Genomic DNA, 21,614 nt, shown 5'->3' with positions numbered 1-21,614 from the left:
GGTCATTGTTGAATATCATCATAATGTATGGTCATTGTTGAATATCATAATAATGTATGGTCATTGTTGAATATCATAATAATGTATGGTCATTGTTGAATATCATAATAATGTATGGTCATTGTTGAATATCATCATAATGTATGGTCATTGTTGAATATCATCATAATGTATGGTCATTGTTGAATATCATCATAATGTATGGTCATTGTTGAATATCATCATAATGTATGGTCATTGTTGAATATCATAATAATGTATGGTCATTGTTGAATATCATCATAATGTATGGTCATTGTTGAATATCATCATAATGTATGGTCATTGTTGAATATCATCATAATGTATGGTCATTGTTGAATATCATCATAATGTATGGTCATTGTTGAATATCATCATAATGTATGGTCATTGTTGAATATCATCATAATGTATGGTCATTGTTGAATATCATCATAATGTATGGTCATTGTTGAATATCATCATAATGTATGGTCATTGTTGAATATCATCATAATGTATGGTCATTGTTGAATATCATCATAATGTATGGTCATTGTTGAATATCATCATAATGTATGGTCATTGTTGAATATCATAATAATGTATGGTCATTGTTGAATATCATAATAATGTATGGTCATTGTTGAATATCATAATAATGTATGGTCATTGTTGAATATCATCATAATGTATGGTCATTGTTGAATATCATCATAATGTATGGTCATTGTTGAATATCATCATAATGTATGGTCATTGTTGAATATCATAATAATGTATGGTCATTGTTGAATATCATCATAATGTATGGTCATTGTTGAATATCATCATAATGTATGGTCATTGTTGAATATCATCATAATGTATGGTCATTGTTGAATATCATCATAATGTATGGTCATTGTTGAATATCATCATAATGTATGGTCATTGTTGAATATCATCATAATGTATGGTCATTGTTGAATATCATCATAATGTATGGTCATTGTTGTAATGGTGGAAGGAAGGAATTCGTGATTTGCAGTGGCTCTTCATCAAAGAAAGAAGTCAGTGAAACGTTACGTAAAAAATAAATGAATATCTGGAAGAAGCATGACAAAAAAAAAAAGGCATTGTCTGCCAAAAGCTGCTGGACTGGAGGAGTAGATTAAAGATTCTCTTACAATCTGATTTTATTATTAGTGTATGTAGTGCAATATTATTTTCAGAGTATTTATCTATATATAAATACGATAGCATGTGTGTTATTTTCTGTGGCAATGCTTACATCTAAATCGTTTGTTGTGTACTTCCATTTCTTGTCAAATAATTTTATCAAGAATTCTTCATAAGATTTTATTTCAGTTTTGATTATGGCTGAAGGAACTCAAGTTTATATATATATATATAAATTTTTTTTTTTTTTTTTTTTTCCATAAGTTTTCATTTCCGTTTTGATTCAAGCTAATGCACCCAAGTCATATGGATATATTTCTTTTATTTTTTAAATCACAACTTTATAATATATAAAAATCGATAGAACATTAACTCTGTAATAATATATACAAAATCTGCAAGAATTAAAATATCATATTTAAGCATACTTTATGACCAGGCTATGCCGGACATCCCTGCTAGCTTAGATAAATAATTTTGCAGTTTTAACAAAAGAGCTACAATAATATCAGAGCGTCTCCATTTACACAGAATGCCAACATCAATATATTACATGGGAATTTCCACATGCTCCGCTAGTACTTATTAATTTATCTTATTTGAGCAAGTTCTATACAATGGACACTATTTTCATAGAAATTTTAGTGAACTCATATTTGCTGCATGTTGTTTTCTTTATTCAAAAACTGATTCTTTTGTTTTCATAGCTCTACCAATTTTTTTGTTTTTCTGTCTAAAATTATTTGCACTATCCAGAAAAATGTGAGCTTAAAAACATTTGTTAATTAAATATATTTTTCATTCTGTGGAATTTTCATGGGTCCTGATAGTTTTAAATAAAATATGTCTATTATATAAATCTCACCTGTCTCTTTAAATGTATGTATGTGTGTATGTCTGCATAAAACTTTCGACAGATGCAACAGATTTTCACAAGATTGGTATTTTTTGAAGATTGACCCTTTGGATGACAAATATCGAAGAATTGGCTAAAAACATTAATTCCTTCACCCTCAACTGGGCAGTTTTCTACAGGCAGGGTCGAATTTTTTTGCATTGCCATTTTTTGCAAGTCATCGTATTCGTTGTAATGACTTTACTAATTTCAACGTTCTGAACACATGGTCGCGCCATGGAGTAGGGGTAAGACGTCAGGTTTTCTTTCACTTTCTTTTCTGCCTTTGCATCACGGGTTCGAGCCTGCTTGCCTACTACCAATTTTTTTTTTTTTTTGCTCAACACACACCTGCAAACACCCAGGTAATGCCGTGTACCCAGGCTACTTACATATCGAGTAAAACTGGTATATATCACATGTCGAGTAAAACTGGTATATATCACATGTCGAGTAAAACTGGTATATATCACATGTCGAATAAAACTGGTATATATTACATGTCGAATAAAACTGGTACATATCACATATTAAATTCTGTTTAACGGCAATACATATTTAAAATAAACTATTTTAGATTAAAATGGTTCCAGTGCTATTTTTAATGTTTACCTATTCATTTATTTTTTATCTTTTTTTGATGCATTTTTTTTTCTTCTTTTTTTGCAACATGATGTGCATCATAAAGATATGAGCACGTCATAGCAACGTTATAATTATTTTGTTATGGTAATGTTTTAAGCTCTATTTATAAGAAAGTTAAAATAGCTTAGTTGGTAGAATGTCAGGCTGAATATCTGAAGGTTTCGGTTTTTGGTCACGACATTTGCTTCATTTGTTGGGTCCTTGTTTATTATTAATGCAATATTCTTCATTTCAAAAATTTGCGATTTCTGATAATTTGAAATGAAACAAATTCAAAATGCATTTATTACGTTTCCAAAAAAATTGGTGACTGATGAAAAAATTATGACAGAAGGACAAAATCTATTTATTACTAGCTGTTCAGCCCGGCTTTGCTCGGGCCCGATTAACTGTTCATAAGTTTCCCTACGTGTGAATACACTTTATGTAAGATTTCAAATGTTTAGACCAAAATTTGTCTGAGTAATTTCATAGAGACCGCAGAAGTCAATTTTTTTAAACTTTGACCCCAATTTTGACCCCTTAACATTTATTATTTTTGTCTCAAATCAAAATAAGTTTTACCCATGTTCAACTTACCTACATCTAAAATTTTAAGTCTTTAGACCCAAAATTAACCGAGGAATTTGGTAGAATCAGCAAAGGTCAACTCTTTCAACTTTGACCTTTTGGCAGCCAAATTCTTGCCCCCAAACTGATTTAAATGCTTGCTGTATGTCTGACTACCCATTATGTATAAATTTTAAATGTTCAGACCCAAAATTGGTTGAGTAGTTTGCTAGACACCGCAAAGGTCAAATGTTTTAAACTTTGACCCCTTGGTAACTCAAATTTTCGATCCAAACTGATTAAAAAGCTTGCCCTATCTCTGAATACTCTTTATGTAAAATTTCAAATGTTTAGACCAGAAATTGGTTGAGTAATTTGGTAGAGACCGCAGAGGTAAAAATTTTTTAAACTATGACCCCAATTTTGACCCCCATAACATTTATTTTTTGGGGCTCAAATCAAATTACAAATTTTGATCCATATCCAAGTAACCCTACATTTAAAATTTCAAGTGTTTAGACCCAAAATTGTTGGAGGAGTTTGGTAGAGTTTTCAAAGGTCAAATCGTTGAACTTTGACCCCTTGACAGCTAAATTTCTGGCCAAAAACTGATTAAGATTTTCCCAAATCTCAATAGCCCTTATGTCAAATCTCGAGTCTGTAGACTGAAAACTGACAAAATAATTTGGTAGGGAAATGCACACACCCACACACACACACACACACATTTTCACTTTTATAGATATATAGATTATTTCTATCTCTATTATATAAAAGGAATTTCGTGTGCCTGTGAGTTCATTTCCTATGGACTCGAAAATAGCTGGGTCGATTTTATGAAATCTCACACGCGAGTACTTTGTCTTTTAGGTTTTTGTAACAGAATGTCTTTGATAAGTATCGATAATCAAAATAATTCGATGAAAGCAGCAAATAGCGATTTTGACCAAAGTTAACACCTTGCACAGCCTAATACCACAAGTGCATTTGAGAAGTTTTATTACCACACAAATCGAAAGGCCCGACATATAAAATCAAGCGTATGTTCTTTGATATGACTGGAGCGTGTTCGAAATCAATGTTTAAAGCACAATTTAACATGATACTTGACTTTTTCATTTTAGACCATTATTATCGCACAATCAATAAGGCCAGATATATAAAAATCAACATTAGATTCTTTGATATGACAGAGGCACGTTCAAAAGGATTTTTTCTGTGTACAGCACAACTGAATTAGGATACTTGACTTTTGCATTTCAAACTTTAATTACATTTATATATATTAAAATAATTTTATAAAATCAACAGTAGGTTCTCTACAGTGCAATATAGACTATAATGTATTGTGAACATAGTCATTGCAAGAGGCATGTGAGATTTCTGCCGGTGCATTGCGATTTGATTAAAGACTGGTCGATTTCACTGATTTCGATGACAATAAAAATATGGGAGTATGAAACATTCGTTGATCATCATTTAATCCCGGGCAACATTAGGTCACCCTGCTAGTCTCATAAAACTTACCTATGTCTGTCAGTCTGTTCCCATTTTTTTTTTTTTTCAAAATGTATCTTTAAAGAGACGGAAGGTTGCAGAGCGATGCGAGGCAGCTTAAATAATCGGATTTTTTTTATGTGTTTTGTGAATCGTTTTTTTTTTTATGAGTCATTCATTACCTAGTTAAAATAGTTGCTAATTGAAAGCAATAAGAACTTGGTAAACGCAAGTCGACTTAAACTGCTCTTCTACGCACGTACAAATACATATACATTTGTATGTTAATCTTGGTTTATTTTTTAGGTATTTCTTATCCAACTGACAATGACTGATTTGTTAATGTCTCTGGCTTGACCACTGTAAATTTCAGTTTCGATTCTAGCTGATGGCATCCAAGTCATATTTTCTATTTTTTTAAACTATTGAAATCATGACTATATATTGGGTACAGTATAATATGCAATAACTGACAGGATGCTATAATAAATACGAAATCTGCATAAATTAAAATATCATTGTTCTGTGATAGTTAACACCCCTATATCTATGATAATATGGACTTGTCTGATACTATGTAAGCCAGACATTTCTGCGCTCGAGCAGAGAGCACACACAGTTTAACCACTCATAGTGAACACCAGGACTCTTTCACCTTAATATTGTGACCCCTAAACAGGACCACAACACATATTTAGTTATATTTTATGACTGAGCATACACATATTTAAGCATATTTCATGGCTCCTACTGGCCTATAAGAAGAGACATAATCGTTTTATTGATTTAGATTTTAGTTGACTGTGACAATTATCTTATGGAAGAAGAAAAGTACATGTTTTCAAATGTATTTGTCAACTTTGGATACATAAATTAATATTTCTAGAGATATTTTATCATTAACTTGCTTTTTCTCATCAGGTCTTTGTTGGAGTTGAGATATTTGGTCCATTGCTCTTTCTGCTTCTTGTAAAATCGGTTCGCTCTATCCCTCTAAATACTTTCTCACGCTTAAGGCTATTCTCTATCGCTACAAATCTACTATCAAATCATGTATGGAGTTTTGTTGTCGTATTTGGATTCGTGAATCTCTGTTCCATTTGAGGGTGCTTAATAAGATGCAGAAAACGTATCTGTAATTTGATTGCCCCCCCCCTCTTCTTCTTCACTGCAACCTCTCTCTCACAGACGTGATATTGCTAGTCTCGGTCTTTTCCATAAATACTATTATGGTCTATGTTCTTCAAAATTACCTGATCAATTTCCTGCTTTCTTTTCTTCCAGCTCGTTTGATTTGTTGGTCTAGTAGTCTTCATCAATTTGCTGTTTTGATACTCCATTGTAATACATAAACCTATTCCAGTAGCTTCTTTTCTGTGGAACTCCCCTCCTGCTGATTGTTTTCCTCCTACCTAGAGATTTGGTCTTATTAATAGGCATCTCCTATCTTTCCTTCTGTTGTTCCCATCATTAAATGGCTTCATCTGTTTTTTCATCCTACCTAAAGCCTAGGTCTTTTCAAGGTATCTCCCGTCTTTTTGATAATCATTTGTCCTTAACTCTTTAAATTAAGTGGCTTTATGCCTTGTCTGGAGCGATTTTCATAATATATATATATATATATATATATATATATATATATATATATATATATATATACTGTGTAAGCAAAAATAAAACTTCAAAACAAGGTGTTGGTGGCAACAAAAAGTGTATTTCAATTTACGTTACAATTGTTTCCATGTTCAGTTCGACAATTTCAAGCATTATGTTGTTTGAAAATTTTCAAAACCAGCATTTCTTCAGAGTTTATGAATAAACACACTTTTGGCAATGGACCATTTTTTGAAGAGAAGGAAGGAAGGGGAAATCCCTAGCTAGAAAGGCATGCGAGAAACATATATATATATATATATATATATATATATATAATCAATAAAATGATTAATAACCCGATCTGATAACCTAAGTTCGAATCTAATTGGTTCGATGGGATAATTTTTATTGATGGATATTGACAACTTTCACCTGGTTACTTCTGTAAGTACCTTATTTTTAAAAAGACAAAAAAATCAGATGTAATGAATGCCAACAACGAAATCAAGCTGACCAAAAAAAGTCATAGTAGCATGACTGATGAAGTATACGTGTTCAATTGGTTTATGGATGTTATGAAAGTTTAAAAAAAAAAAAATGTTGGTTTTAAACTCCCAGGTAACACCGGCTAAGCACAGCTAGTAGAAATGTATTTTTGTCTAATTTGTATCAATGATTTTTGAATTTTCTGAAAGACAAATGGCAATTTTTCTTTTCTTAACAAAATTCTGTTTTTCTGTTATAGGAAATTAAATACAATTTAACTCCACAACGCCCACGGATCCGCAGTCGCTCAGTCTCCCAGTCGTCAACTGACAGCTACAGTTCAAGTAAGTTGTAGATATATAAGTACTAAAATAAAATTTGGGAAAAATAACTTTCTTTGCTGAAAAGGAAACCATTTATAGAAGTAGATCGATATTTGTGTGATTGTAAGAAACAAAAAAAAAAATTATTTTAAATCTAAGTTTTTAAACAAAACAATCTCAGAAATAAAAAGAATCGTTTATGGAATTGGAAATTAGGGTCAGTGTTTTCTTCAACAAGTTGCAGTAATGGATGTTGTAGGAGCTGAACCAAATATGACCATGATCTTGGAAAATAGTGTGATACATCCCTAGGTGGGGGACCATCATCATGCCATGTTTGGTCATGATGGTGTGCGCTGTAGGAGAGTTATGCGCGCACACACACACACACATGAACGCTACTACTTTATATATAAACTAGTGGAAAGGCGCTGGCTTTGCCCCGGGCGTAAAATACGCTTAAATATGATATTTTAATTTGTCCAGATTTCGTATATATTGTGATTTCAAAAGTAAAAAAAAATATATTTAGGTGTCATCAGCTAGAATCGAAATCGAAACTAGCTTTCAAAGCTGGTGACGTTACCACTGTACCAACGTGACACGCATATGAACTGATTAAAAATAGACTAAGGTGAATGTACAACATGTATAACAATTTTTTTTTTTTTTTTTTTTTTTTCAATTTTGACCCATTTTTCATCCCTTAAACACTATTTTAATTGGCTTAAGACCCATAAAAGAACAGTCCATAAAAAAAAATCAATCATCTGAAGGTCCTAGCGCCAAATAGCTCAATTGTTAGAATTTCAGACTAAAGATTTCCAAATTTAGATTTAGATTTTCGGTCATGGGATCCGTTTTAGTTGTTGGGAACTTTAGGAACTAATTTTATTATAAATAAAATATTTATTTTTAAAAATTAAGATCTCAGATATTCCGAAATAAGACAAATGCCGCAATGTATTACATTAAAAAAATATGACTGACGGAAAATTGTGATTGACACGCGGACAGTCTGTTTTATGTATATTTCTGTATTCTATATTTAGCGGGACAAATGCTTTCATGATAAATTAAAAAAAAAAAAAAAAAAAACAATTGGCAAGCCACCATTGAATTTTCAAAAATGCTAGTAAATAATGAATCTCTTTCAACTGATGGGTTCAAGGGAGATAACTCAGAATCGGGTGTAAGGGGAGGTAATCATTTTAACGTGTGTTATCTGTCGAGAAGACGAAACTAATCATTACTGTGAACACGCGTGTTATCGTGAAGGGTCCCTATTTACTTGCCTCCCCACGAGGGCAAAGTTAGACACGAAGTCTTTTTTTAATGTGAGGAAAACTCAGATCCTCAAAAATGGTGCACTTTGCATCCAAACAGAAATTAAAATTGCCCAAATTTAGAAGTACTAACCAAGAAGACACCAGAATGAGACTTTGTTGAGGCTATTGAAGTTCTCAAAAAGGAGATATTTTATATTGTGACATTAAATTTAAAAAAAAAAAAAAAACGCCTTTGTCTAGAAGGATTTCTCCTATAATGGCCAAGAACAGAATAAGTATTGAACTTTGAAAGATTATTTTCTGAGACGTTATATTTTTTAATTCAGCTGGATTATTTTTCAGGGAAAAACTTAATCGTCATAATCACGTCTGGTAAAACACCTTTTCCAGAAACATTTCCTATTATATTTACTTTTTTATTTATCAGCACTTATTAAAGCTAAAACTCACTCGATGATAAGCATCAGTGAAATGCATAGATTTACGGATGAATGATGAAGAATATTATGAGAGGATTAAAAATTATGAATGAAATGAACAAAATTTGATTATCATCCTAAATAATCTGGTTTATGATATAGTATTTATTGTCACCGATTGTGACATAGCGTGGACAGCTATATGCACCTACAGAGCCGGGGTAAGGAAAAGGAAAACTATAAAAAGAGACCATGTTCAAGGATGGAGTACTGCTGCCACATCTGGGCAGGAGCTGCTAAAAAAAACCTATCCTGCCTTGACAGAGTACAAAATAGACTTTGTGGTTTAGTGGGGGATGCCCTTTTCTCTTCCTTGCAACTTCTCTCCCACAGAAGAGACGTTGCGAGCCTGTCTTTGTTTTATCATTTCCATGGCAGGTGCTCGTCTGAGCTCCAATCTCTCGACTCCCCTCGCCAATCTTTCACGAGAAACACCCGTCTGGCTGAAACTACTGTCAATAATTTTCCCCACTCTCTATCTGTGCCTAAATCCAAACATAGATTCCATGAGCAAAGCTTCTTTCTTAGAACTGCACGCCAGTGGAACTCTTTGCCGCTTGTCTGTTTCCCACCTGACTATAACTTGGACATCTTTAAGTCCAACATAAACAAACTCCTGACAAACCGCCCCCTTAAGTAAGACACTCAATCAAAACCCCCAATACTAATGATTACTACAATACTATCTCATTGATTACTGTACATTAGGCACCGCCAAAAATGGCCGCAAAATCAAGTTGTTGTTGTTTTTTAAAACTAAATTACATTTATTAAAATCCATTATTTCTGAGTAACTTTTTTTTTCCAGAAAGATAAAACCCTGAATTTTATCATATAGAAAACAGAATAATGTAAAACTTTTTCTACTATTTTTAATTCAATTTTAAATGTTAAATTTTCTCAAAGTTAACAATTGACATTTTTTGTCTTGCACAAAAAACGTACTTAAATATTTAAAAAAAAAGGGTTTTTGAAATAATTAATTTATTTATTTATTGTCTAACTAAGATTTAGGATGATTTTCTAAGAGAATATGCAAAAATATTATAATATAAGTACCTGAATTTCAAATAATTCCACTTATTCATATAGGTAACCAAATATTTCGCGTCGACGTAGAGTTCAGATCGACTCTGTTTACGTTTTCTTTTGATGATAAGAAAACTATGGAAGACCAAACAGGCCAAAAAAACTTATTTTTCAGTGACGAAAATTTCAATGTATTATTAAGCTGAGGCTGGCCAGTACCAGATGGGTGACCATTTGTATGAGTTTGGTTTTTAATGTGTATGTGTGTGGGGGCCAGGCTCCCCAAAATGGGGGGGGGCAATTTAAAGCAGAATAAAAAAAAATTATTTCAGCGCGTTTGGTCCACCGTAGTCGAAAGGCGGCAAACGTTTTCAAACGAGATCGAAAAAAAATGATGCTATTTTTAACACAAAGGGCACAATATTTATCGAATTTTTATTTTTTGCATCGATTATTCAAAGCATGCCCTGTTTAATAATGGTCATGCATTATTCGGCTCGCTAAAAAAAAATTGTTAATTTATTTATCAAAAATTTTAAAATGGCTTTTTTCGTATAAATATTAAAAATTTTTTTTTTTTTGTTTTGCTTAACTTAAATTAATTATTTTACTTAACATATTCACCGAATTTCACACTTCAAAACTCAAAAGCGGGATAATTAAACACAATCGAAGTTCTGATATTCAGACGTCAAAATAAGGTATGCAAACAATTTTTTTTTTTTTTTAATCTATAATTCTGTCCCTTACAACAACACAATATGTTTTGTTCAGTTTCAGATGATTATTTTAAGCATATTTGTTCCCACTTCAAAACAAGGGGGGGTTTTGTAAGCAAAAAAAAATATATATATAAATATCGTTTATGAAAAATAAGTACACTGTTATAAAGCTCATTCTTCTCCTAATAATCGCTGAAAATTTCGTATTGATCGGATAATTACCTGATTTTTGGTAGATTTTTAAAAAGACGGTCCGTCAAAAAGTACTGATCTGCCCCCCCCCCAGTTTTGGCGGTGCCTACTGTACATGCAATAACACTTATCACTGAGTGGCTTTCAGGCTTTGATAAGTGGTGACCCCCATGTAAAAAAAAAAGAAAAAAAAGACTATCACGTGGGTCATGTCACAGCTATATAATGAGAAGTTCCGCATAGTAAGAGAATGAGGAAATAAATGTTGTGAAAAAAAAAAGAACAGCTTGGAGCCTTTTCCTATTTCTTTACTTTGTGACTGAGGCTACAACGTGTTGGGTAATATTACAATTGGATTTGACGACAATACTGTTACGTGCAGGGAAGCAGTCCTTTGCTATTCTAATAGTGAACAGGTTTTGCAAAGAAACTCTGTCTATTGAAATTCCGTTTGACGTAAAACAGAAGGAGGAAGAAGAGCTTTTTTCTTCTCCAGTTGTGATAGGATACTAGTTTTTGCTGTTGACGTATTACAAGGAACAACCAGAAATCAGAGCTCAGTCGAGTATCATTCTGTAGAAATAATGGCAGTAAAGAAAGATTATCAACATCTGTTCCGTGAAGAATTGGTTGTAGGGAAAGGAAGAGACTTCCTCCATCTCCTCGATTGCAAAGTTTGATATTAAATAATCACTGAACAGAGCTACGATCCACTATCACTACTGAATAAAAGGCAAATAAAGACGTTCAGCTTATACAAGGGACATAACTCAAAATACATCTTACGAGAAATTTGAATTATCACCCTTTGAATGACGCTTTTGCTATTGTCATTTATTCATGGGAGATAACTCTATTTACTAGCAATTTCATACGTGAATTTGGGACGCTATTAATTTTTTAATTTAAGAAAGCGCAACTTGTTTACAATATCACGTCAACTGGGCTTGACGATGAATCCTCTGACAAAGTCACTTCTGTTTAATTGCAAGAAAAAATGATTTTTTTTTTCAATTACTTTATTCAATTTAATAAAATGTTAACAATACAAAAATCATTAAAAACAAAAAAGTAGAAAGTTTTGTGTATGTTTACCAAGTCAGTTGCTAGGATGAATCTGAGCCCAGGGAAATAAAACGTTAAGAATATGACCAGTGTCTGATGGAGAACATTCGCTTCGTTGCATGTCTCTGAACGGTCATCAGGCCAAGATCAAAGTGTAGTATCTGTTCTTCAGACGCGGCACTACACTTTTTTTTCTCTCGGTTAATTGAGAAATCCTGCATACTGACCAGAGTGCCTCTTTTTGAGGAGCTGGTTTTCCCCCATATTAAAAACCGACCTCATGTCTAACTCTGCCATCGTGGGGAGTCAAGCAAAAAAAAAAAAAAAAAAAAATCTGAACTAATTTCTCTCCAGAAAAAAGGTGAAAACGAAATACTCTTCATTGAAATTATTTTTTAAACTATGAGAGAACTGATGTCTCAACAAAGGGAGATAACTACTGTACTGCCCAAGGGAGAGAACCGCTGTTCCATAAAATTCTTGATTTGCGTATTTTTCCTCCATTTTTGCTTATAGATTTAACTAGATAGGCAATTGTTTTTGTGTGTTCTCGTTTTTTATACGAACATATGTCATGGATTCCGGCGAATATTTCTGTTTTAAGATTTTATTTTAAGAAATAATGGAAAATTAATTATGGATCATTGTAAATCATTATTTTGTTTATTAAATCTGTCAAATATATTGGGACTCTTTTAGAAATAAGATTAAATATATTGAGGTTTCTCGCCTTTTCTCATTGTAGGGTAGGGAATTTTTACTAATCTTAGGTTATTTAGAAACGCATTATTTGAAGCTTAGTTTAAACGCAACATAACTTTTGCACACATTTCTAAATAAGGAGCACATCTCTTCTGTCTTTTGTATTTATTTGTCAGAAGTGATCAGGATTGCCGAAAATTCCTAATGTTGCAATTGTGAGGGAAAAACCAAACAAAAACAACTTAACAATATATTAACATAATTTAACAAGTCCAAAATACTGTCTAAATATGTGAATATATATATATATATATATATATAGGGAGAGAAAGAAAGTAATCTCTATATAAATAAAATGAACTCATTTTTTCCCGTCTGATTTTGACATTAATAGGATTAAAAATCAAGATATTTCATGCAAATATAATATGCACAAACGGCAGAACAATATCTGAGGTGTGTTATAGGCTTATTATTTCTCAAATTCCTCGATAATCTTAGATTTCTATACTTTTTCTGCTGAGAAGTCACGGCCAAAATCGGTTAAGATCAATGGAAGTGGTAAAATATTTTCTCTCTAATAAATTCCTCCTCCCCCTGCCACCACTTAACACCGTTTGGGGATCGTTCACAAGGAACAGTTGAGAAGAGAACACCGGTTTAGCTTCGTAGTTCTTTCATGTGAAGTTATTTAAAATCACTAAACTAAGCTGCAGTGCTCTGTGGCGTAGTGGTTAGCGTGCTGGACAATTCACATTATATTTTCACGTTCGCGCCGACCTACCGTAGTCGTTTTTTTTTTTGTTTTTCTTTTTTTTTCCTAAACAACTGGAATGGACTTTTCTTGGTGGCCGAACTGTTAACGTTGCAGATGTTTTTTTTTTTTTTTTTTTCACAATTTATTTTCCTACTTTTACTCATGACTCCGGGTTCGATCCTTCCTACTTACCTACCATAACATTTTTTACCCCCCCCCCCCCGTCCCGGAAACAAACACTCGGGCAACGCCGGGTACCCCCGCTAGTAAATAATAAACCTATCAAGATAGTTGAAGCTTTACACTGTTAAGTGGAGCAGTTAATATAAGAAGTGAGAGATGAGAATTTGAAGTCAAATAAAAACTTTATTACATTAACATATTAATGAAGAAAAGGAGAAAGACTCTTTTAGGCCATGGCTTTTCGAAGTAAAGTGCTTCTCAACAAAAGGAGAAATTACCAGGGTTATAAATCTAAAAAAAAAAATAAAATAAAAAAAAATAAAAAACTGACTTAAGGACATTAACTCAGAATTGAGATAGATAAACTCTACATACAGCGGGAAGAATGTTGGTAGTGTAGGTAAAAAGAAGACTGGAGAAAAGGAGGATGTATATAAAAAAAACAAGGAAAATATAGGAACAAGAAATGTTAAAAAATACATATTCACAGTGGAAAAAAGATATAAAAATAAGAAAACCAAAGTAGTCCAAGCTTTATATGGTTAGCCATATATATCCTTTTTCCCCCATTTCCTACTTTCTTAATCATTTTGAATCTCTAAACTGCCACTAACTGTTTAATAACCTTTTTGATGCAAGTATGATTCATTTCATATTTTAGTTTCTTTCAATACATTAACCTGCAAAATTTTATATTTTACAAACCTCTTTCCTCTGATGAGAAAAATTGTATTTTTCGAAACTCCGCGGAATAACGTCTTTCTTGTTTATTTGTATTCCTTGTCAGATAATCAAAATTTTGTATACCTTCCTTACGGGTTTTTTTTTTTTTTTTTAAATAAATTTTCAACAATAAGATTTTTCTTATATATATATATATATATATATATATTAGTGACCTTGTTCATCTACAGACTTAAAACTTGTTATATGGGAGATTTGGACCAGTGGAACAAATTTGATTTTTTTTAACAGGTAAAAATAGCTACTAAGGATTCAAAATAGAAGAACATAAATTTAAGACTGTAAATTATATTTTACATGAATTTATTGCTCGATAGGAGACTCAAATGAGATATATTGAAATTTCCTTAATCCACAGAATTTCAAAGAAATTCGTTCTTACCAGAGAAAAGATATTAGCAAATGAGTATTATAGTGAAACTATGAATTTACTGGTACTGGCATTAAATCAGCATTACATGAAAATTAGTCATAAATGCAAAAGAAAAAAAAAATTTTTTTTAGTGCTAACAGTTCATAAAATAGGGCGAAAAAACTGAAAAATAACGGATAAATAAAAAGTCAAGATAAAAAAAAACAGATGAAAAGATATGGAGGGATGAAGTGTTTTATGATAAAATGATGACAAGAGACATATATATATATATATATATATATATATATATATATAATAATAATATCTATAAAAGTGAGAATGTGTGTGAGGACACTTCTCAACCTAACCTATATACTCAACAAATTTTTGATCCACAGACTTGAAATTTGGTATATAGCGTAAGTGAAAAATTTTTTAATCTGGTTTTCATTTGGAAAAAAAGGCTGATAAAGAATCAAAATTATAAAAATTGGCACCTGGAAGTCATCGTCATCGGATTTTTATCTGTTTGTCAACTGTTTTATGAATGCGCATGTGAGGCTGTGAAACGTGACAACTTTTTTATGTTATGAATAAGTATGTTTAAAAACATTTTTTAAAGATTATATTATGCTGGTTTAATGATTATCGCACCTTACTGTCTTTAGGTTTTGGTTTCGATCTCAGCTCGAGTTTTTTTTCTTTTTTAATTTTATTTTTTTTTAAATTTTTTTTTTTACTTACAAAAAGTGAACTGTTTAGAAAAAAAAACAATACTCACATGTACATGTCTCAGTTTCTGTATTAAGATAGAATATTTATGCATATTTTATGACTGGACAACAATGGCGGACTGCTAGTGTGTGTGTGTATATATATATATATATATATATATATATATATATATTTTAGTGTATAGTCCTTGTATTGTTTTCTAAATGTTTATCCAATAGAACTCTAGTGTTTATAAAATAGTACTCAATAAGATGTAGAGTCACATTACAGTGTAACATTTTTATTCATACGAACATTTGCTACCCATGTGCATATGTTCCAGTTGCGATTTTATTCAAAATCCAGCTTTTTCAGAACATTTTTAAAATTGGATTTTAAAACTGGCCCAAAGAACTGCAGACTTTCTTAACCTGATCTTGTGTGCAAACTCCTGGATAGAAGGCAAATAAATACTCCTGATTATTGCATGAGTTTTGGGAGTTTTGTTACCAATCCTTATATCTTGGTTCATTACTTTCAAGATTTAGAGTAAAATCAGGCACTGTTTTACAATTTGCCCTTGTTCTAAGGGAGACAAGTCTTTTACTAAGAGATTTGTTCATTTTGTTTCTCATAAGTTAGGACGCTCAATCCAACGATTTTTATTTTTATTTTAATCAAAATATTAAAAAAGAAAGCTGCGACATTTTTTTATGTAATAAAGTTAACATTAATAATACAAAATGTAGTCTTTACGCAACTATTAAGAGAATCGTTTCTGTTTTCATATCATAATTTACGATGCTAAAACCAACAGAACAATGACAAATTGTAAAACAGTATCGGAATAGATTGGTCGCTCAACCTATGTTCGCTCTACCATGTTGCATGTCCAAAATGCTTCTGATCTGCAATGAGTTTGGCAAAATGATTGTGGCAGGATGCAAAAAAAAAAAATCTTAACAATTTTGTGTCCGTGAAATTACTGATGCCTTACAAACTTTGCGTCTCAGATGGTTCAATCCTGTGAAGCATGCCACCTCTTAAGGCATCAACTTTAATGCGTCTGGATATCTTTGCGTCTAAGGAGTATTGTGGAGTAAAGAAAGTGTGGCTTGAGTGCGGTAGAATAAGACTTCATGCAGCTGATTCTGATATACAACCATTTGCACTGGTCGGCCTGGTAGGGGAAATATTCCAAATTATTTAAGTTCACAATTTGTTAAATCAAACATTCATTAAGGGAGAGCAACTCATATATATATATATATATATATATAGTCATCCATATACAGTACTGTTTCTCTGTTTCACAGCTCATCAGTGCAGCTAGACAGGCAACTGCCTCAAGCCAGGATCGAAACAAACCACCCAAATGATAGTCAAGGCTTCTCACCATTACGGTATGGCTGCTGCTGTGTGGGTGATGAATAAACAATGTTTTGACATCGTCCAAATGCCTCCGCTTGATTTGTTTACACAAAGAGCGTTGCTTAATACGCTAATGGCAGTTTGTATATCACTTCCCAATATGCTAACCCAAGATAGAGGGCATTATCTATAAGTATAAAAGCGAAAATGTGTGTATGTATGCTTGTTTGTATGTATGTGTGTTTGTATGTCTCGCAAAACCTTTCGACACGGGTCACAGATTTTTGCCAGATCGGTATCATTTTAAACTTTCAACCCTCGCCCGACAAATATCGAAAAATTGGCCAAAAACATTAATTTTTTTTCACCCTGAAATCATCACTTTTTCTACAGGGGTGGGGGTCAGCAAAAACCCTCCTCTCATGATGAATTCGCTTCTACGCATGCGTCATATGACGTTGTAGCCTGATTTACTTTAAATGTTTGAAAAAGCAACAGAATTTCGTGGACATCGTCTTAGCTTAGATGCTTAGAGCGCGGCCTCATTATCTAAAGGTTTTGGGTTCGAATCGTGGTGTGAGCTGTCTTATTTTTAAAAAATTTTTTTCGATTTTTTTTTTTTAATTTCAATATTGGAGCAGGGTTATTTAAGCCATTTTTCATGTGTTTTTCAGATTTTTTAACGTTCGTTTTTCTGTTTTAGGTTTTCATTAACACCCCCACCGACCACACACACCCCAAAACACCCGGGCAACGCCGGGTATCCCCCGAAGCCATTTTTCACATTTTTTTTTGGATGGGGGGAGGGGGTTATTTTTCCGATTTTTACATTTAACATCGTTCGTTTGCCTTACATTATTTTTTTTGTGTTTTTTTTTTTAAATATTTGCTTCGCTTATTATGTTTTGATTAACACCCCGCCCGAGCTCACACACCTCCAAACACCCGGGCAACGCCGGGTAACCCCCCCCGCTAGTGTGTATATATATATATATATATATATATTTATATATTTATTTCTGTGAAAATATATTTTCTTATAATATATACCAATCTTTATGTAAGAAGCTCAATGTAATTACAGGGCAATATAGTGAATAAATGAGAAATACTATATTCAAAAGTTCCTGATGCTGACCATCTTAAAATTTATTCCTTTAATTCAGTTGACATTTTACAATTCTTGACAGTATCTGTTTCGTAGCGCAAAATTAATCACTTAATTATTATATCAATCAGTGTATCTATTATGCCCTTAACTCATCAGAAGAAATAGCAACAATCAATCCGGCAAAAGGAAATAAAGTGCGTTTTGACATGATTAACATTCGCAAATTGGAAAAGAAACTGTAAATAGCTTAACATGTTTCCCTTATGCTATTTTGAAGCTTTAATAATTAAGTGATTGGTTATGGGCTACAAAACAGATACTGTCAAGAATTGTAAATGTAACTGAATTAAAGGAATAAATTATAAGATGGACAACATCATGAATTTTGGAGTATAGTCTTTTGTTATTTATTCACACTCTCCCTTGAATATTAAAGAACGTTTCTCTAAAAATCATCAGGCGGTCAATGTTCTGAACATATCTACACATGCATATTTATATAAAGAAATTTTTAACTAATTTCTCTCCAGAAAAAAAAGATGAAATTGAAAAACACTTCAGTGAAATTGTTTTTGAACTATAAAAGGGAGATAACTAACTGATGGTCTATACAAGGGAGATAACTAACTGATGGTCTATACAAGGGAGATAACTAACTGATGGTCTATACAAGGGAGATAACTAACTGATGGTCTATACAAGGGAGATAACTGATGTGCCATAAAACTTGATCTGCGTTGCAGCCGTTGCACTACAAAATAAATTTTCCCCCCATTTTCGTGCATAGATAAAAATTTAAATCGAAAATAAAATTTGTTATATTTGTGCTGATTTAACATAGTCTTGTCACTAAGAAGGAATGTTTTTGCAATTGAAATTTATGTAAAATTTGAATCTCAGATGGAATCAGAACCTACCACAGCTTTCTATTTCATCTTTTTGCGAGGGAGAGGGGGGGGATAAAATCTACTATTTAACATCAATATAAAATAGTTTCAAACTTTTATTTGCCACTTTCATCTATGTATATAACTAACAAGACAAGTTCTATGACTTTACACTTCTTAAAGCCACCTAAATTTAGGTGGCACTATCAGATAGACTCTATATCTAGTATCTACCCTAGATGGTCTAATTAGTACACACACACACACACACACACACACAAAGAGTACGACCCGGATATAAGAGACATATCTGGCCCTGCTGCTCTCCGGATCACACTATATATCAACACAGGCTCTAATTGGGAACCAGAGAAAACCTTTCATATACGTTTTCTTATATTCTGGTCTCTTATATCCGGGTCACACTATATATATATATATATATGCGCATGCATGCATAAACATTTAGTATCGCTATATGTAACAGCACAGATGTGCATATGAAAATGCATACGAAATGACGTCACTGGTAATATATATATATATATATATATATATATATATATATTCAGGCAAACATTATTAAAAACAACAGAGATACCTTGCTTAATGAATCTTTTTTTCATTTTTTTCGATCTTTTGTAAGATTTTTTTAACTTCAAGATGGAAGTTATTTACAAATGTTCCATGGTTCACACGAGCACTTTTGATTCTTCCATCTTGAAGTTTAAAAAATCTTACGAAAGATCGAAAAAATGAAAAAAAAGAATCATTAAGCAAGGTATCTCTGTTGTTTTTAATAATGTTTGCCTGAATGAAGGAATGCTGCCTAAATACACTAATATAATATATATATATATATATATATATATATATATGAAAGAGACAGAAAATGATTACGGGAGAGACATGGTGCACAGAACGAGATAACATTCAAGATCACGTGACAGTAACAGTGAGGAAATGAATGCCGTTGCTACAAAGAAAAAGCAAGTTGGAGTTATTTCCTATTCTTTTTCTTGGTCTCCTAAGCGACGGAAACTGCACACAACTTGTGTTGATTCATGGACAGCATTGCATATGCATTCATGAGTATGTTTCAGTCAATTAGTTATTTCAAACTACAGACATCATCAAGCGATGTTGCTTTTAGAAAAAGTCAAATCTTTAAGGTTAGGGACTAGACTTCTCTACTTTGATATTCATCACTCTTGTACAAACCTCGTTAAATTCATTGGATGTTTTACATATGAATTAACTTAGTCTATATATTTGTTTACTGTATTTTGGGGAAAGAGTTCCGACAAAGTGCTCGATTACAAAGAAAAACTTTTTCGATATAAGAGCTAAATATTTGTTTATTAATTATACAGAAGTTCAGAAAAACATTGGTACCGTCGGTTTCAAGCCCAACACAACGGGAAACCGTTAATGGTAACACGTAAATGATGTTCAGCTCTCGTCAGCCATCTTGCTTTCTGGTCATATATGTGTGTGTGTGTGTGTGTGTGTGTTTTCCTGGTCATCAATCTAAGGGAGATAATTCCATTTTATCAAACGATTAATTAATTTTGCATAGAATGTTGGGGTTTTTTTTTTTGTTGTTGTTAAAAAAGGGTCTTTTTTAAAATGTTTTCTTTCCCTTTTTAATAAAATGGTTTGTTCAATAAAAATTACAGTTCATCTGCGGTTTCCTTTTTTGTAATGTTAAAGATTACGTAGCCTAATAAATAATTTCTTTTATAATGTTTTCATTTTTTTTATTTCTTATAATTATTTCTTTTTTGTTAATATAATCAACAATTAGTCACGGCTGCCATTACATTTATTTTTTAATTAAGTAGTCGAGTTGCAGTTTTCTTTAATTGGTTTTCTTTTGTAATGTTTTTCATTCTTTATTTTCAAGGTAATCACATTTTACGAAGTTGCTTTTGTTTTAGCGTCCTAAAATCTCATGAAAATTGAATGAATCGCTTAGTAAAATTATCGGTGCAAGTCTATTATTGGGCCGAAAATGAAGTCGGTTACATGGAAAATCTGCAAAAAAACAGTATAACGTACGTACTTGTCATTGCATGTACATGTCATATTCCAAAAATCACGTAAATCGATCAAGTAGTTTTTTTTTTATTTAAGAAAATCAAATATTAAAGCACAGTTAATCGAGAATAAGTCGAGCGCCATGTTGGATCGACACTATGTCAGCTAACGCCACCTAACAGCCAAATGCGATCCACGGATCAAAGAAGGGGGAGATAATTGACATATTTATTTATTTTTTTATTTTTTATTTTTTTCCTGAAATGCCGAAAACAAACTTTTTCCTATTACAAATACAAATTAATAAAGTAACAATAACGACTTCTTTTCCTTTTTAGGAATGTCCGATTCAGTTATTTATTTGGAATAAAATGTCCGAATCAGTTATTTATTTGGAATAAAATGTCCGAATCAGTTATTTATTTGGAATGAAAAAAAAATATATAAACTGATAAAATAAGACAACGACTTCTTTTCCTAAGAGTCAACAAATTAATAATTTCAAATACTGATTTCATGTCCGAATCATTTTTTTTAAAATAGACTTTAAGCGGACATGAAAAAAAAAGGCGATTATCTCCCCCTTCTTTGATTCGTGGATCGCATTTGGCTGTTAGGTGGCGTTAGCTGACATAGTGTCGATCCAACATGGCGCTCGAGTGCTCGACTTATTCTCGATTAACTGTGCTTTAATATTTGATTTTCTTAAATAAAAAAAAAAACTACTTGATCGATTTACGTGATTTTTGGAATATGACATGTACATGCAATGACAAGTACGTACGTTATACTGTTTTTTTGCAGATTTTCCATGTAACCGAC

The 21,614-nt window shown here is 32.1% G+C and overlaps 2 protein-coding genes across 29 annotated transcripts in view; one reads left to right on the top strand and one right to left on the bottom strand.

Annotated features, from left to right (window-relative positions):
• Nucleotides 1-21,614, top strand: part of LOC145246840 (adenosylhomocysteinase-like 1) — a 736,073-nt gene that overhangs the window by 260,140 nt on the left and 454,319 nt on the right. For all 7 annotated transcript variants that reach the window (XM_080108677.1, XM_080108681.1, XM_080108679.1 and 4 more), the window contains one exon: nucleotides 7,089-7,173. In XM_080108677.1, the coding sequence (XP_079964803.1) occupies nucleotides 7,089-7,173 (85 nt within the window). The remainder of the gene's footprint in view (nucleotides 1-7,088; nucleotides 7,174-21,614) is intronic.
• Nucleotides 1-21,614, bottom strand: part of LOC145246842 (uncharacterized) — a 323,121-nt gene that overhangs the window by 165,167 nt on the left and 136,340 nt on the right. The window contains exon 4 of one of the 22 annotated variants that reach the window (XR_013863195.1): nucleotides 9,542-13,861. The exons of 20 other annotated variants lie outside the window; for them this stretch is intronic. The gene's annotated coding sequence lies outside the window, so the exon portion shown is untranslated. Of the gene's footprint in view, nucleotides 1-9,541; nucleotides 13,862-19,517; nucleotides 20,283-21,614 lie in introns of those variants that run through there. One more of the 22 variants, XR_013863194.1, reaches the window with a different exon arrangement.

Source organism: Euprymna scolopes, chromosome 24 (assembly GCF_053919585.1).
Source record: "Euprymna scolopes isolate OS-2025 chromosome 24, ASM5391958v1, whole genome shotgun sequence".
In the NCBI taxonomy this organism is placed as follows: Eukaryota; Metazoa; Mollusca; class Cephalopoda; order Sepiida; family Sepiolidae; genus Euprymna; species Euprymna scolopes.
Note: the sequence above shows the minus strand (reverse complement) of the source record. Positions and strands in the feature narration are given on the sequence as shown.